At 28.6% G+C, this 16,684-nt stretch overlaps 2 protein-coding genes across 2 annotated transcripts in view; one reads left to right on the top strand and one right to left on the bottom strand.

Moving 5' to 3' along the window:
* Positions 1 to 9,178, bottom strand: part of LOC142329126 (USP6 N-terminal-like protein) — a 112,720-nt gene extending 103,542 nt beyond the window's left edge. Inside the window, exon 1 of the mRNA XM_075373463.1 lies at positions 8,668 to 9,178. The gene's annotated coding sequence lies outside the window, so the exon portion shown is untranslated. The remainder of the gene's footprint in view (positions 1 to 8,667) is intronic.
* Positions 9,179 to 9,450: 272 nt separating this feature from the next.
* kud (oligosaccharyltransferase subunit 5 kud) lies at positions 9,451 to 15,109 on the top strand. The gene is made up of 3 exons (XM_075373485.1): positions 9,451 to 9,598; positions 11,130 to 11,377; positions 14,962 to 15,109. The coding sequence occupies exons 1-2, from the start codon at positions 9,596 to 9,598 to the stop codon at positions 11,367 to 11,369; spliced, it is 243 nt and encodes an 80-aa protein (XP_075229600.1). The 5' UTR covers positions 9,451 to 9,595; the 3' UTR covers positions 11,370 to 11,377; positions 14,962 to 15,109.
* The last annotated feature ends 1,575 nt before the right edge of the window (positions 15,110 to 16,684 follow it).

Here is a 16,684-nt window from a genome sequence, read left to right as displayed (position 1 = left end):
CCAATATATCGATTTGAGTGCGAGCACAATGTTAAAGAGCAACAAAATTGTACCGATGACTCACAATATAATGGTGGAACCCTTGTTTTTCCAGCGCACACCAGGATACGATTATAAGACGCTCCCGTTATTAACGTTGTCTTTGATAGCATTTAGCGGAGTTTGAATCATAGATCTGTCAGCAATTTTCACAACGAACATGGCGTTTTCATGAAACGGCGAGAAAACCAATTACTGTGGGTAGACTCGACAAGGATAATTTTTTGAGAACAGCATCTCATCGATTTCGACGACCATAGTTTCCCCCAATTTTATCTTGCCTGTGCTGTTCAATACAGAAGACACACACACTTTTCTGAAGAAATTATTCGACTACTGTCTTCGGACCTGTATCCAAGTCACGGAGACAATGAGCAACATTTGATTGTTCGAACGGTCAGCTATATAGAAAACGTGTGACTTTGACGAAACTGAGATTCGAATTTTTCTGCCATTTCCCGACACGCAAATTGTCTTTTAATCTGCACGTACGTTTGCAATGATATATTAACACAAGTCAGTTGTGAAAAGACGCAATGCGTATCCGTTGCTACATGTCCTGGTTCCCGTTAGAATGCCAGCAGCTGCAGGAACCCAACGGCATCGTCTTCGTTAATCGGCAAATTCCAATCATTCACGTTAAATGTCGGTAGCGAAATTACACTGTTTTCACAATAACGCAAAGAACCGGCTGCAATACATTAGATACAAATACCGAATTGAATAAACGTTATCGTAATAAGGAAACTTACTATTATCTTCTCTTTTACGTTCGAGGCATTAAAACAAATACCATTCCTATATTATTAAAAATAAATAAATTGGATATTTAAACGAACAATCGGTTGCGCCGGTAAAAGATAAATGTACCGGCATTTTAAATTGAACTGAACAAAACCTCTAGTAAGAAACATAAAATATACTATTTTCAAATAACCTGCTACTAACGAAATAGCACAAAAAAGAGAAATGAAAAAGTCAGGAATAAATTTCACAAAATAAACAAAACATACTATTAGGGCGACAGTTCTGTTCTGGGTTCGATTCTAATTTAGATATCACATTTTTTCAAACACAACAAACTTCCATATATTTCCTTAAAAATTTGTGACATCAGGAAGGTCAATTGGTGGCAAAAATCCTGCTAAATATTTCCTCCCTAACCAAACAAAAAAATAAAATAAAATAAAAAAAAAGGGAATTAAATATTTAATAAAAAGCATAAATAATCTACATTTTTCATTATCCAATAGATTTTTAAACAAAGCTAAAAAAGAGTACAAAATATTACTGTGCTGGTCATAAGAATAGAAGCTTCGTTTGAAATCCCAGAGTGATTTGTCATATGAGCAGTGATTCAAGGTTGTCTAATGGCAATGAATAGCAATGCTGCCTAGATTGAGCGTCAATTCATTATAATGAATACGATGAAATTATTAGTGAACAATCAAGCTATGTTGCGACAAGAGTAATTGATTGTTTAACAAAACACAAAGATTTGCAGAAGCTTCAGTTCCTAGAAAAGAAGGGGTAAAAACAAATTTGCAAGGGGTAACAAATAAATTTTAGTTTTTATTTACTAATAACAAAAAAGATCTTAAAGTAACCTGGCAATGGTAAAAATGTATACTTCAGTTTCTTTGATATTTAAAACATTAACACAATCATATATACTGAAAGAGTTAACAATGAAATATGAAAAAACAAAATCACATGATTTCTGATTGCGATTCTTTAAAGGAAAAACAGTTATTAGAGCATCACAACTTTGTTGCGCATCCATTATCACTACTTTGAATCAAAGAGTTTGATAACTAATTCATGAAACTTCAAATTTTTTTAAATTAAGAAAAATCAATTTCTCTAACTGTTAAATTTATTTTAATTTATATTACATGTGATTATTTGACACTTGTTTCTTTTTTCAGTATGAACAAAGCTGAACCCATTTCATTCAGACTAGATGAAACTGGAGAGATATGGATGAATGAAATTTCTGGTTAATTTTTCAAGTGTCACGTAGTCTATTGAATTGCAATAAGTATGAAATAAATTGCAATCAACCTAAAATACAGTCACAATATCACTCACGTATAACTAAAAAATAAACAAATGATGGGAATGTTCAACGTGTTACTACAGCTAAAACAACTCTGTATATACATATAACAGGGTTGATAATGTATAAGCCCAGTATAGTTTTCAATTTTATTTAATAATTCTTCATCAACTTAATTAAAGACATTAGAACAAAATTACATAAAAAAAATGATTCTAAAGGTTTGTAAGAAATGAATCATATTAATACTATCCTAATGCCAAACTGGGCCAGATAAATAGGATCTGGAGGTTTCAGGTTCAGATCCTGGTAAATTACTACATTTTTAATACCCTCTTGTGATCTGTCAGAAAATGCAACCAGCTAGAAACCTTTATGAAAATCCCACTCATGTAATCTAAGGCGTAGAAAATAGCCATAGACACACTCAAGACAACATACCCAACATATAGGTTATACGAGTATATATGTACACCTATACATATCTACTTTATTTTTTAAATAAATTTTAACAAAATTAGATTCTAACTCAATTTTATTATTTAAACTTACTAACTTTCAAAATCCAAACTTTATCCCAGCACCATTTTGGGTACAGATATAGTACCAACTTTTTATTTGTGCCATTTTTTTGTCTTAAAGAGATCTCTAAAATGATTTATCACACAAAGGGTAATATAAAAATATTTGAGTTACAACTCCTGGGCCAAACCCCCAAGAATAGATGAGATTCTATTTCTCGTCAAAAGGTAAAGTAGTTGACAGATACCTTATCCTGAAAGTTACAGTATTATATATGAAACGGTTTTAAGGTTGTTGAGCTGTTTCCATACTTTTGACCCGCTCGCGATATATATATATATATATATATATATATATATTAGCTCCCTGTCGCAGCTTCGCCCGCGCTTTATAGGTACTTGTGTTTCCCGTAGCAGTCAATCTGCTTATTTTATATTCATTAGTCAAGTAACCGGAGTCAGTTGCTGCCAGTCACACATACAGTAATGGTCGTAATGGCTATGGTGGTTGAGACAGCGCCATATACACCTTAAAAAAATTGTAATTAAAGAAACCCGAAAATGCTCTTCTTTTAATATTTATCTGAAGAGGATTTACAAACCCAAACTACTGAATATCTCGTTTACTATAGTCGAGATTGAACAAATTTACAATTATTGTTCAAAAAGTTTTTCCTTTCTTTATCCCCTCTCAAGGTAGAATTTCAAAAATCTAGAATTTGGTTTATTGCCATGAAGATTATAGTCACTAAAAATCAGGTTGATTTTACCTTAATTTTTTTTACCGAGAAATTAAAAAAATAACAGTTTCAAAAACTGTTTCAAACATTTTAACCCTTGAAACTGGGAATGAAACTAAAAAAAGCAGGTTTTTAGATGAATATAATGTAACAGTTCAACCCCAGATTACACAGTGATAGACACTCAGTTCAGAATTCATTAAAGTTTGTGCTTCAACCAGCAAATCTCCACTGCTACAATATATATAGGGTATATTTCACAGATTTTTCGAGATGAAATAAATCCAAAAACCTTCTCGGTTACGCCAAGAAACATGGGTAAAATTTAATTACGAAAGCTCGGGTAGTTTTTTCGTTTATTCCGAACAAAAACCCTCTTTCCCTTTATAAAATAGTATAGATATATTAAAAAATCACTACTTATTCCTTTCAAAATTCTTTCAAATTAGCACTCGCGGTGCACACCGCTTCATGAGGTGTATAATTTTTTTTTTAAATTAAACAAAAAAAAAAAAATATATCTGTACCTATAAAGCAACTTGTCCTACTGACGGACTGATTCATCAGTGCCCAACAAAGCTACTGAAGATGAACAGTTTACGGTGAAGATTCTCTTTACGGTGAACATGTAAGTGCAGTAGAAGAAAGGATTTTTTGAAATTAGAGTTTAGGGGGTTAAAATGGAGTACCACAGAGACTTACAATTTTTTTAATTTCTCTGTAACAAAAGTGGAAATATGAACTTGATTTTTGGTGTGTGTAATCTTCATGTGAATATCTAGAAACTAAGTTCCAGATTTTTGAAATTCAGAGTTTAAAGGGTTAAAATGAATTCTGAATTTTTTTTGAAACTGTTATTTTTTTAATTTCTCGGTAACAAACGCAGATATCAATTTGATTTTTGGTGTATATAATTTTCTTTCAAATATCTGAAAACAAATATCTAGATTTTTCGAGATTTCACATTGAAAGGAGTGAAAAAGGGTAAAAAACTGAATAATTATGGCAAATTCTCCCAATTTCCGACTATACAAATATTTACAAGATTTGGGCTTCCAAATACTTTTCAGATAGATAGCTAAAAGCCATTTAGGGGTTTTTTGAATTTAGATTTTTTTAAGGGGTTCGCTGGTGTACGGTGCGGCAGCTCAATCAACACGACTACTGCTACTGTATATGCGAGGCAACTGATTGCACTGCCTCCGGCTACTTGCATAAAAAAATTAAAATAAACGTAATTTAAAAATGAGAGAAAAAAAAAGAAAATTAAGTACAACCACCTCCTAGTGGTGTTTGTCCGGTAATAATAAGAACCTGGTAAAATTCATTTTTACCCGGTTCAAAAAATATTGGTTTATTAATATTTTTTGGATGGAGGCCGATGTTTTGAAACCCACATTCTTAGATCATTCAAAGTTTCGGGCCCTGTACTGACAAAACTGTTGGAAGAGATTATATTATAATATACTGATATTTTTTATAAACTGAACAGACTTTAATGAGCACAGCGTGGTCCAAGCGGCAGAACCCTCTGACTAGACGGGATGGGCGAGCGAAGGCCGGCTAAATATCTCCAGACCGCGACTGGTACGTAAGTAACCATATTGCACGGACGAAGCCGCAACGGGGATGCAAGTATATATTTTAAAACATCTCTTGATATATTCTTAATTTTTAAACGACCAGCAAAAAATCTTGCGGATAATTTGTGTAACATTTATATACACGTTCTTCTGTATAAATTGCACTAAGAAAGGTTTTTTTGAAATTCCGAGTTTAAAGGATTAAGATGGGGTAAAAATGAATTTGGTATGTTTTTTTTTTAATTTCTCGGTAACAAATGAAGATATCTACCCGATTTACGGTGTGTGTAATCTTCATGTGATTATGCAACAATCAATTTCTAGATTTTCCGAATTTAAAGGGTTAAAATGGATTTTTGAATTTTTAAAAAATCCGGTTAATTTTTTATTTCTAGGTAAAAAATGGATATATTAACTTTATTTTCGGGGTGTGTAATCTTCATGTGAATATCTAAAAACAAATTTCTAGATTTTTTGAAATTCGACCTTGAAAGGAGTGAAAAAAGGTAAAACCTTTTTGAACAATGATTGCAAATTTTCTCTACTGCCGACTAAATTAAACGATCTATTCACTCGGTTTGGACTTGCAAATGCTCTTTGGATAAATATCTAAAAACCATTTTCGGGTTTTTTGAATTTTAATATTTTAGGAGGCAAAAGAATATAAATTGTTTTTTTAATTTTTGCCATTTAAAAAACCGCTATTTAATCGATCTTTATGATATTTGGTTACATTGTGATTGTTATTTATATTTGTAATTCTGATTATGCATTTCATGTGCGAAGCCGCGACAACAAAAATAAAAACCAACTAGTGGGTCATGTACTAACAAACTGTTGCTATGAAGAAATTACAATACACTGATAGATTTTATAAAGTGAATAGGCTAATTTTTATTTATTATTATATTACTATTATTCTCACAAGCACGAGTTTACTCAACACAGGGGGGTCCAGGAGGCAGAGCTCTAACCAGCTAAACATCTCCAGTCTGCGACTCGAAATGCAACCATACTAACAGGTAAAACCGTAACGTATCTTTTACAAAAGATCTAAATTCATTAAAGTGTAATTTTACATCAACATGTGTATAACAAATCAACATAAATAAATAACATAGGAGGGCCTGATTTCAAACATACAATAATTATCATTATCAGCTGATGGCAAATCATTTATTTTCTATTCAGAATATCAAAATTTTTGTATTAATAACACCTCTCTTGTTTGTGGGCTTGCCTCATTGTTCATATCATATGATTCTGAGAATGGATAACAAGGTAATTCTGAGCAATTACTATATCAACTTCAATTTTTTTCATTTGTAAGTTGATGACTGGTAATTTTTAAAGTAATTCCAATTTTGTAATTTGAGGGATAGGCACCCACTAACTGGGTACCTAAATTGATTTTAAGACTGATTTGAGGTCAGTCCTGCACTACAATTCACTATTTTTTCTTATCACATTTTCCCCATGGTATTCTAAGGATTTAACTAGAAACTCATTTTGGCCATGCTTAGGATGTGGGGACCAGTAGTACATCTGGTTTGAATCTGTGGGAGTGGCTCTACTTATGATTCTAACCACTGACTGTATAAAGATTTGAACTGGGGTTGAAGCCTATTTTTCATGTAAAGATGGGCAACCTAATTTTAATTTATACATACATAATATAAAAAACTAAACCTACCAGAAAATCAGAACCTATGTATTCATCCTCATTGCAATCCATTTAACTGAACTATATTGCTCACACTAAATATGAAATTATTTTTCTGTTTTGTGACATGTGAAATACCTATTATTGCATATAACATTAAACTGGCATTTCCAATAAATTTTTAAATATTCCAATAAATTGTCAACATATCTATTCAATGAAATTCTAGGTGTTAAAATTTTTACTTAAAAACATCTCTATTAAAATCATACCAGAGTTTGTAACAATTTGTTTTTTACAAAAAATTTTTTATTACAAAAATTTCCCCAGAAAAAAATGTATATTTTAAATTGGGATAAATGAAAGCATAAAAACCACTAAGTGTATTTCAGTTTTCAATAAATAACAGAATAAAGCAAGAGATAACAGAAATTCTTTTCTTTTCCACTGTATTTCTTTTACATGTTTACAGTTTAAATTTTCATCTAATACTTCTAAAATGTTGTTAGTTTCATTAAAAAATTGCATTTAATAAAATTGTGAAAATAAATTAGGAATTTCAGAAGGCACTAAAATTAGGACTTTCAGAAGCGACACTCAATTTTATAACAAAAATCTATTTAAATTTAATTTAAAAATGTTAAAATTCAAGTGTTCAAAACACAATTTTACCAAATAAACCCAAATAATAATCCATGTAATATTTCATTTACAGTATAATGTGATAAAAGGGGAGAGAATGCAAAGGTAAACTTAGATTTACATTGAGATAAAAGATAAAAGGAACACTGAGCATGTAGAGAATGTTTACACACAGCTTCTATGTATCTGATCTCCTACCAATTTAAAATCAGTTAGTTACCTGTAGTATTAACTCAGTCTGAGCAGATGTTTACTAAAAGCTAAATCAAAAATACATCCAGTCTTTAAATGAAAGAAAGGTTCACTTCATTGAACTTTATATGGCAAATAAGTAAATTATATGAAGTTTATGTGAAAGAAATAAGTGTGGGAAAATGATGTTTCATGTTATGATAATATTCACAAGGATAGATAATTACAAAGCTCTTTTTTATTTTTTAAGTTCTCTAGACAAAATCATTACTAAACATTTTAGATACAAACAATTTTTTGCCATCTAGATCATTCAACTGCTATCTGAATTTAGAAAACCCCCAACACAGCTCAACTTGTGTCCTCTAGACAGGAATATATGTATTAAGATATACATAAAATGTGATATTCTTATTATTTTGCAAGATTCTGGGGTGATACTTTGGAAAGGAATTTGAATAAAATTTTTGTACACAGAAAAATGGTTAGTAGATCATAAAAGTTGAAAAAATCAATCAAAATTAAATAAAAATGTAAAAGAATACAATATTGTCTCAAGGTTTTTTTTTTTAAATTCCTAATTATTTGAAGTAACTGTAAAAAATTAAAATCCTAATTTATAATTTTTGTAAAGAAATTTTTAAAAGTGTCAGACTCAAATTCACAAGAATCAATATAATAAAATGTATTTTTTAATCGAAATATTATTTTTTCATGATTAATTTATTATTTGTAAGAACAATCAGTAGGTAAAAATAAGTTAATGCAATGAATTTAAATTGATTTTTGTAAATATTTAACCAGAAAACGTTTCCTGTTGTAATCTAATAAGCAACAAACATTACTGTGGATTTATTATAAATTTAAATATTTGTTAACAGATAAGTTTTCAAATAATCAAAGTACACACTGATTAAATTTGTATAAATCTTTCAATTTTTCAATACATACAAATTTTAATTCAACATACTTAAAAAATTATATGTAAACGACACAGCTAGGAAAAGATGACTCGTGATTCGTTTCGATATTTAAAAAAAAACAAAAACTACAAATTACACTGTAAGAATTAAAGTTCCATAATTTAATATTAACTGCAGACTGCGGTAGCTTTGTATTTTGAAATAATAACCCGAATACACGTCAACCAATCAAAACAGGTCTGGGTAAAATTTTGTTTAACGCACGAAAAAATGTTTCCAAGAAATTATTCATATGTTTCTCTTACCTGCAATCGAGTTATCCAAAGATTTTTCCGTAGCACCAGATTTACAGAAATATACGATTCATAACTTATAGGCAGTCCATAGTGTGTCATTTAACAAACATGCAAATTTACCGTTCACTTTGGGAATAACGATGTCAACAAACTATATGAACTCATTAACAAATACTGCTACTAGTAAGTATTAACAGAAAATGGATTAATGGCAGATGAAGATAAAAAATGGAAGCTGAACACAAAACGAACAGACATCAGGATCTTAATCGAGCTTTTGAATTATACCATAACCTTTATTGAACAAATTGTCAGATGCAGTTGTTTCAATTGCTACAAACTCCTGTTACAACACGTTTAGATTTTATTACAACTTTAGTGATAAATGTATAATATCCTAATACGACTTAGAAAATAATGACGAACTTTTAAGCTGCAGTATACACAACTACTCATTTTCTCTCAGCGATATTAAAATAACAAACACATACTATAATCTGTAAACTGACAGCCAAATACGTTTTTTTATGATGGTACAGCGGAAGAGATTTTTAGATCACGTGACCATTTGCAGAGAACAGCTGTTCAATCTTTAATTTAAATGAAAATATTTAAGAAAATGTATACATTTTGTAGCATCTTGAGTTAAACTAAATATCTGGTTTTCTGACAATGGATTAAACAATACTTTGAAAATGATCCCTGTAATTTTATTTTAAAATATGAATTCAAAAAAGTAATGCATAATGCATTTTAAATTATATATTTTAAAAAGTAATAATAATCAAAACTATTACTGTAAAATATAGTGTTTTAATTAAAAAATATGTATATAATGTATTTTTTTATTGCTCCATAATTTCTACGTTGGCATTATTGAGTATAACCGGCTGGTTTGTTGACATCGTAGAGACGGACACGTAATTATATATCGAAAATGGTAATTCTTGTTAATTTTTATGTTTTAGAATAATTATTAAAGTCATTTATTTAATTATTGTTTTTTAACTGATTGGATTATGGTTCGCCATTGATTGTATTACATTTCTGAAAAAGTTAACCTTATCTGCTAATGTTTACTTTTCTTTGTTTCTATTTGATTTATTTTTATGTGAAGTAAAATAAAGCTGACTAAGACGAAAAAAATAATTTTAAATTAGTTGTGCAGTTGAAGATTGTTTTTTCCAAAGTATCTATCTTACAGAACAAGTTATAAGTGGTTGAATTTCATTGTACCGTAATGCTTGGTGATAAGACATCATTTTTCTATAGAGTAGAGTATACTATTTTATTCCAGAACACTGATGATTTTCTTTAATTTGTTTTAACAGTATGTATTGTATGATGCATATTTGCTTGTCCGAAGATCTAGTTTAACTATTAATAAGTTTAAATACCTTAATTTATTCCTCCCAGAATAGTTAAAAATTTGTTTGTATTTCTTTAAATAAAAGCATTAAAAATAAACAGTTGCTGTTTAAGTAAGTACTTAACTTAAGTAGTACAACCTGAAAGCATATTTATAAGTATAAATGTGCTTTCAGGTTTTTTAATGCTGATTTTTTTTAGCTGGTCTCCTTATTTAATGCCGCTTTTAAAATGATTATTATGCAGGATATGGTAAAATATTTTATATTTGCAAGCATATTTAAGAATATACTTGAAATCCCATACTGTTTGAATCCTGATCTGTTCATAGTTTGTTTGTGATATGTATAAAATTAACATTGCACTTAATATGTCATTGTATGCCCTGTCAATATAATGTTATAAGCAAAGATCAGTTCTGTTCTTTGTATAAAAGAACAATGTACACAAAATATTAAATTATGTATAGACTGAACAACATTGAAATGTTATGTAATTATACAAAAGGCTCAATTAAGTATGCACAAATGATTTATTATTTTCAAATAAACCAAATTTGTCAAATACAATATATTAAATGAACAAATAACAATTTAGATTTATTATAACATTCTGACCACATACTAAACAGACTGCCTAATTACTTCAAGATTAGTTTTAGAAATAACACTGTGACTTATAATTAAGTAACTCATTAATTAAGTAACAAGTTTTATTATAAACTAACAATATTTTCTAAAAGCCGTCTTTGTTTCATTTTCTTTCTCCAGCTAAAAAAAAACAACCAACAATATATAACAACAGTTAGTTAAGTAGCACTTCTCATTAGATCTCGTTCAAATTTAATGTGAACTTTGGTTCATTTAGCATTGCTTAAATAAATGCTAAGTTGTTTTGAAGGGGCCAATGATGAATAAATTTTCTATTATTTATAAGCAATGAATACCCGGTACCTTATTCATTTACTGATTCTTACATCAGCCTCTAACATTAAAACTTTTATTGAAAGTTTAGAAGTTGTATAAATGTTTTAACATCTTTATTATTAATGAAAATTTATTTATTTTTAAACAGTAAACAATATATTTAAATATTTTTTCTAGGTTCAGATCGAGTCAATGTCAAGATATGTATCTCCAATTAATCCAGCAGTCTTTCCTCATCTCACAATTATTCTGTTAGGCATTGGCATATTTTTTACTGCATGGTTCTTTGTTTATGAAGTTACTAGCACAAAATTCACAAGAGACCTATTTAAAGAATTACTTGTATCATTAGTGGCTGCTATCTTCTCAGGATTTGGAGTCTTATTTCTTTTACTGTGGGTTGGGATTTATGTCTAATGTTAACGGTATGTATTTTTATAGCAAGTAAAGAATTTTTTAGCAGTATTATGTTATAATAAAATTTTATTAAGTAGAATATTTGAAATATGTCTCTTGCTATAACCTGTTTATGATAAAATTGTTATCAGTGGGATGCTACTGAAAAATTGGGTAATTTATAATGAACAATCTCACAGGTTATTGTTACCATACTAAAAAAATATGTGCAGAATGCTATACTTCAGGTAAGTATGGGAGTTGTTTATGGAAAAGCTGCAAGACCATAAACAAAAACTTACAAACAGCAGCACAATAAAGTACAACATATAACAAAAAGGAATTTTAATTTTAACCCACAAACAGAACAATAAATTATTTATTTTGAAATTTGAATTTTATGGAAATAAAAAAGTGGTAATAAATATGTACTAGCATACTCGTACAATAAAAGTAATTGAAGAAAGAAATCCAAACAAGAAAACCTTGCTACAACTCAAGCCCCTGATTTTAGAAATTTAAGTAGTTTTATTAATTGTGGCTTCAGCGTCCTGTCAAATAATGAAAGTTGGTTTAAATCAATAAAGCGATACTTCGAGTGTATACAATCAAGTAGAATGTGACATGAACTATTATGTTGTTGTAGTTAGTTTAAGTACATACTGGAATACCACATGATAACTTGGAATTCACACAACTGCCTGGTGTGCCCTAAACAAAAATGGCAAATCGCTGATTATTTCTGTCTTTAATTTGGTTCATTTTGTATATATTTTGATATTCTTATTAAGAGTAATATTTCCTACTAACATTATTGATTTTAAAAAAATCTGCAGTATTCTTACTGCATTAGTAATTTTTACTTGAAAATTATTTACTTTTTAGCAAGGTTCCTTTAATTTTTTTCTGTTAACGTCAAATGAAATTTTTTATGACCAGTATCTTATTCTAAATTGTATTTTGGTAATGGTTTTGTGAGCTGCAATATATTAATTCATTATGTCAGGCGAGAGTTACTGTAGTTTTATTTTATGAAGAGATAGATGCCTTAAGTAAAATAATAGATATAATTTAAATATTAATCTATTATTACATAACGTTAAGTTTGAATACATTTATTTCTGTTTAAAGTTTATACTTTATACTTCTGTTTAGAAGATGCTAACATGTTTCAGTATAGTCTTATATTTTTTTAAAAAGTTTTATAGATGATCATATTTATTTTTCATTTTGTCTAATATATAATCAAATTTTATTCACCACCATTGTTAAATCCATAAATTTATGTTATACCCATTTGTGTTTTACAATGGCATTTACTAAAATTAAAAAAAAAAAAACTATTATAACATCAACAAAAGCCTTTGTATATCACAAAAACCTTTAATTGCTTTGTATTGATCTACAGTTCCAACTGAAGAGTTAAAATATAATGAATATTAAATTATGTACAATAGCAGTACTTGTTAGAAAGTAAAAAAAAAAAAAAAATACAACATAGAAAGATAGCACTTTACTGGTATCTTGTCAAGCTTACAAATCTTCTCATGTTGAATGAGTATGATCATGAAATAAAGTTAGATGTTTTCTTCCAATTTCCTAGATTATAAAGAGTATTTTGACATTTATATAATGTTTAGAATCACAAACTAATATAATTAAAAAGTTTTTAAAGAGTTTCAGTTTAATTTCCTTGTATTCTACTTTATTGGTATTACATCTTTTAAAGAAACTATTTTTGTAAATATACTATTCAAAGGGAATGTTATTTAAAAGATAGAATAAAATTTTTGAAGAATAAGTTTTAAATATATATGATCACATTATTTAGTGAATCATAAAAAAAAATGGTTGGATATGCCCAACATTTACTTAGCTGGTCGCATCCTGCATTTATTACATTTAATAAATATCTATCTACCAAAGAACTTTTTCCTTTCATAATGGAAATAAATTATGTGCAGATCACATGGTTTTGAACTTTTTTAGGAGGAATTAGGCCAATTTTGGTCAGAAACCTGTTAAGTGTACACTCTTCATTTTAATTGATGATGCGCTATTTTTTAAACATGACTATTAACTATTTATATATATATATATTTTGTAACATTATTTAATGTTTTTTTTTTAAATTAATTTATTACCTACTATTAGGTTAATTAAGCATAATAGAAGCTGCAATTTTTAGTTTCTGAGTTAAGAACAATTATGTCTGCAAATAAAAGAGTTTTAATCATTGTTATATGAATACATATACAATACAATACAATGCGTAGTCACTTAATTTACCAATAAAAATGTATGTAAATGAACAGCATAAATTAAGATGAGCTAAATACAAAATATGAGGTTTATAAAAGTATTAAAAAAATTTTGGAAATGTAAAAAATAATCTTGGTTCCAAACGTTTTTGGAACATTTGAGTTTAACTCAAGAACAACTCTTATTTCCATCCTCACATTTTTCTGTTTACAATATTAATAAGAAAACCATTTACAGTGTATTCCTTACACGTATGAGTAATTTTTTTCCATTTGTATCAGTGTTTTGAACCCTTTTTTGTGCCATGCCCCACCTAAGCCTTTCTAAAATTCTTATGCTCCTTTATGTTGTAACAACTACATAATTTTTAATATTCAAAATTTGAATTGTTCACTGAAGATACTTAATGATAGGTTTTAGGAAGAAATCACTAGGAAATTGTTGGATACACCGAGTAAATTTTCAAAACATATAATGGAGACCTGAAATTCAAGTACAAAAGTAAAGATTTTTCTGTATTTTAATTAATAGTAACTATTTATTATTTAAATTTAGCGAGATCCTTGCTGCACTCTCAAGTCTTCCCATTGCATTATATACAGCCATTTATTTTTTTTTTTAGCACTAAATCCACATTCAGCTAAATATGAAGATGGAAACATTAACAATAGTTTTCTTGCTCGTTTGGATATTTGAGTTCTGTTTTCTCACAAAGCCGTGCCAAGTTTTATATAAATTCTCCTTTCAACTCTTTGCACTCAACAGGCGACTATCCCTAGCATCTAACAGTGAAATCATGACTATGAACATGGCAGACAGAAGTTAGCTATACTGGATGTTTACCCAGTTCAAGTGGCGACTAAGAGTTGCCATATGGTTAACTTAAACTCTGGACCAGTCCATTTTCGAATTGCCTCCTGCGAAGCCCCACGTTGGAATATTTTTAATAAGTTTTTTATATATATGGAAAAGTTTTTATTAACTGACCATTTAAAATAAATTCAAGTAAGTTTCTAGTTTATTCACACTTACCTACGAATAATCCAACAATAATTGCTGTAATCATGAAAATTGTTCTTACTTCCCAGTTCCAGCTGTCCAACCAACAATGTTCCATGAGAACATGATAGAACGTAACTGGTGTGGTCTCAACAAGAAATGAATTATTAAAATAGAAGGTGGAATGATTTGCTAATAAAACATTTTGTAATTATCATTAAGAGGCTTAATTATGCGTGTTATGTAAACTGGCTCAATTTATTCAGGAAAAATTTTTATGTGGTATAGTACTTGATAATTTTACTCGTTAAATGTTGTAACAATATTTAATAAATTCTTTCGTTTGTTTCAGATATGGAATTTTTCTAAATACTGCATACATTCAGATCAATCATTCTAATTTGTATAAAATTCATTTGTTATAAAAGTTTTTTTATGATTTTTTAAAATTACTTTTGTCTTAAGTTTATAGTTAAGTAAAATATATTTTCAAATGTAAATTTTGTCTGCTCTTAAATTTAACCCTGAAATTTTATTTATTTAGCTATTTTTTTTATTTTTTTATTTTTAATGAAATTAGTTATAATATTTACTTAGTATAGTGTATCTAAAATGTAAGGAATTGCAACAAAAAATATAAAAAATTGCTCTTGGTTAGAAATCTGTTTGAAAAAAAAATTACAGTAATATTATTAAAATTATTTGTTAGTATTTAGGATATTTATTATCTCAATAAACAAATGATTATCTGAAAATAAAGGCAACAAAGGATGTGAAAAAATTAAGAATCACTTAGAGCAATTCACAGCTGCAGAAAAAATTCTAAGATGGTACCAAGACAAATATTTTTCAATCGCAAAAATGTACTTGTTATTCAAAGAAATGTGAAAAGTAGCAAGAAGTATGTACTTGTGAGTCTAACTGTATACAAGAAGATTTTACTATTCACAAGGTATGACATGACCTTCACAAGAATAAGGTGGCAAATGAAACTAACAGAAGACTACATTCAACATAACAAAACAGAGAGGCTAACAAAGCTAAAACAACTAAAACTGAAAAAAAAAATCAAATTCACTTATTTCTACAACATCTGATCTTGTGAGTGTTTTGTAAATAACTTTTAATGATGTTTTACTCATGTACTGTACAAGAAAAATATGTTGTTATAAATTAACAATTCATGGTGCACCCTCCGAATAATATGCATGGTTACATCTGGACTGAAACAAAAGGAAAGTGAGGCAACAACGAGATAATAATATGTTTATATTATTTTTTATGTATAAATTATTTCCATTAATGTTACTGACATATCGCTGTTTTATGATTCTTGCGGTGGGCAGAACCTCAACCAAAATGTTGCTGTTCTTTTGTGTGATACATTGCCTAGAAGACTTGATCTTTTAAGTTATACAACTAAAATTGTCATAAATAATTATATAATAACAATAAAAATATAAGTACAATTAATTTTATTATTATTACTATGTCCTTGAATATTTGGACATGTACCAGGAAGATGAAATGAATGATAAGTGAAAAAACACCTGACCTTTGCTGCGAGTCAGGGATTGATCTTGGAACAGCTAATCTATGAACACCATGCTGATCATTACACCATTATTTCCAGCTAGTTGTATTTTTTTTTACGAAAATATAGTGTTTGTCAAACATCTAAATTAAAAAGTTTATATTTTATTAGATGTTCTGAAAGTATTTTACTGACTAAATATAACTATCCAAATTTCAAGTAGTTTTGGATGTTCTCTTCTACATATACATACAGCATTAGTCTATAAATTACAACATTACATGCAATGGCTTTTCCTAATAAGGTAGAAGCAATCTCCCTCTGACAATATCACAGTGAAGAAAATCAAAATGTAAAAAGATTAAAACTGAACTTGATCATGAATAACAAATAAAAATGAAGATACAAAAGGTTTCAGTCTGGTACATCATGCTTTTAAAAATTTTGGAGAAATAAGCAAGCTTGCTACACTCTAATGCTAATGCATGTAATTGAGGATTAATTTCCATTATTTAGAAACACTGAAAAAAACAAAAGATTT

Source organism: Lycorma delicatula, chromosome 8, assembly GCF_047948215.1.
Source record: "Lycorma delicatula isolate Av1 chromosome 8, ASM4794821v1, whole genome shotgun sequence".
NCBI classification, from domain to species: domain Eukaryota; kingdom Metazoa; phylum Arthropoda; class Insecta; order Hemiptera; family Fulgoridae; genus Lycorma; species Lycorma delicatula.
Note: the sequence above shows the minus strand (reverse complement) of the source record. Positions and strands in the feature narration are given on the sequence as shown.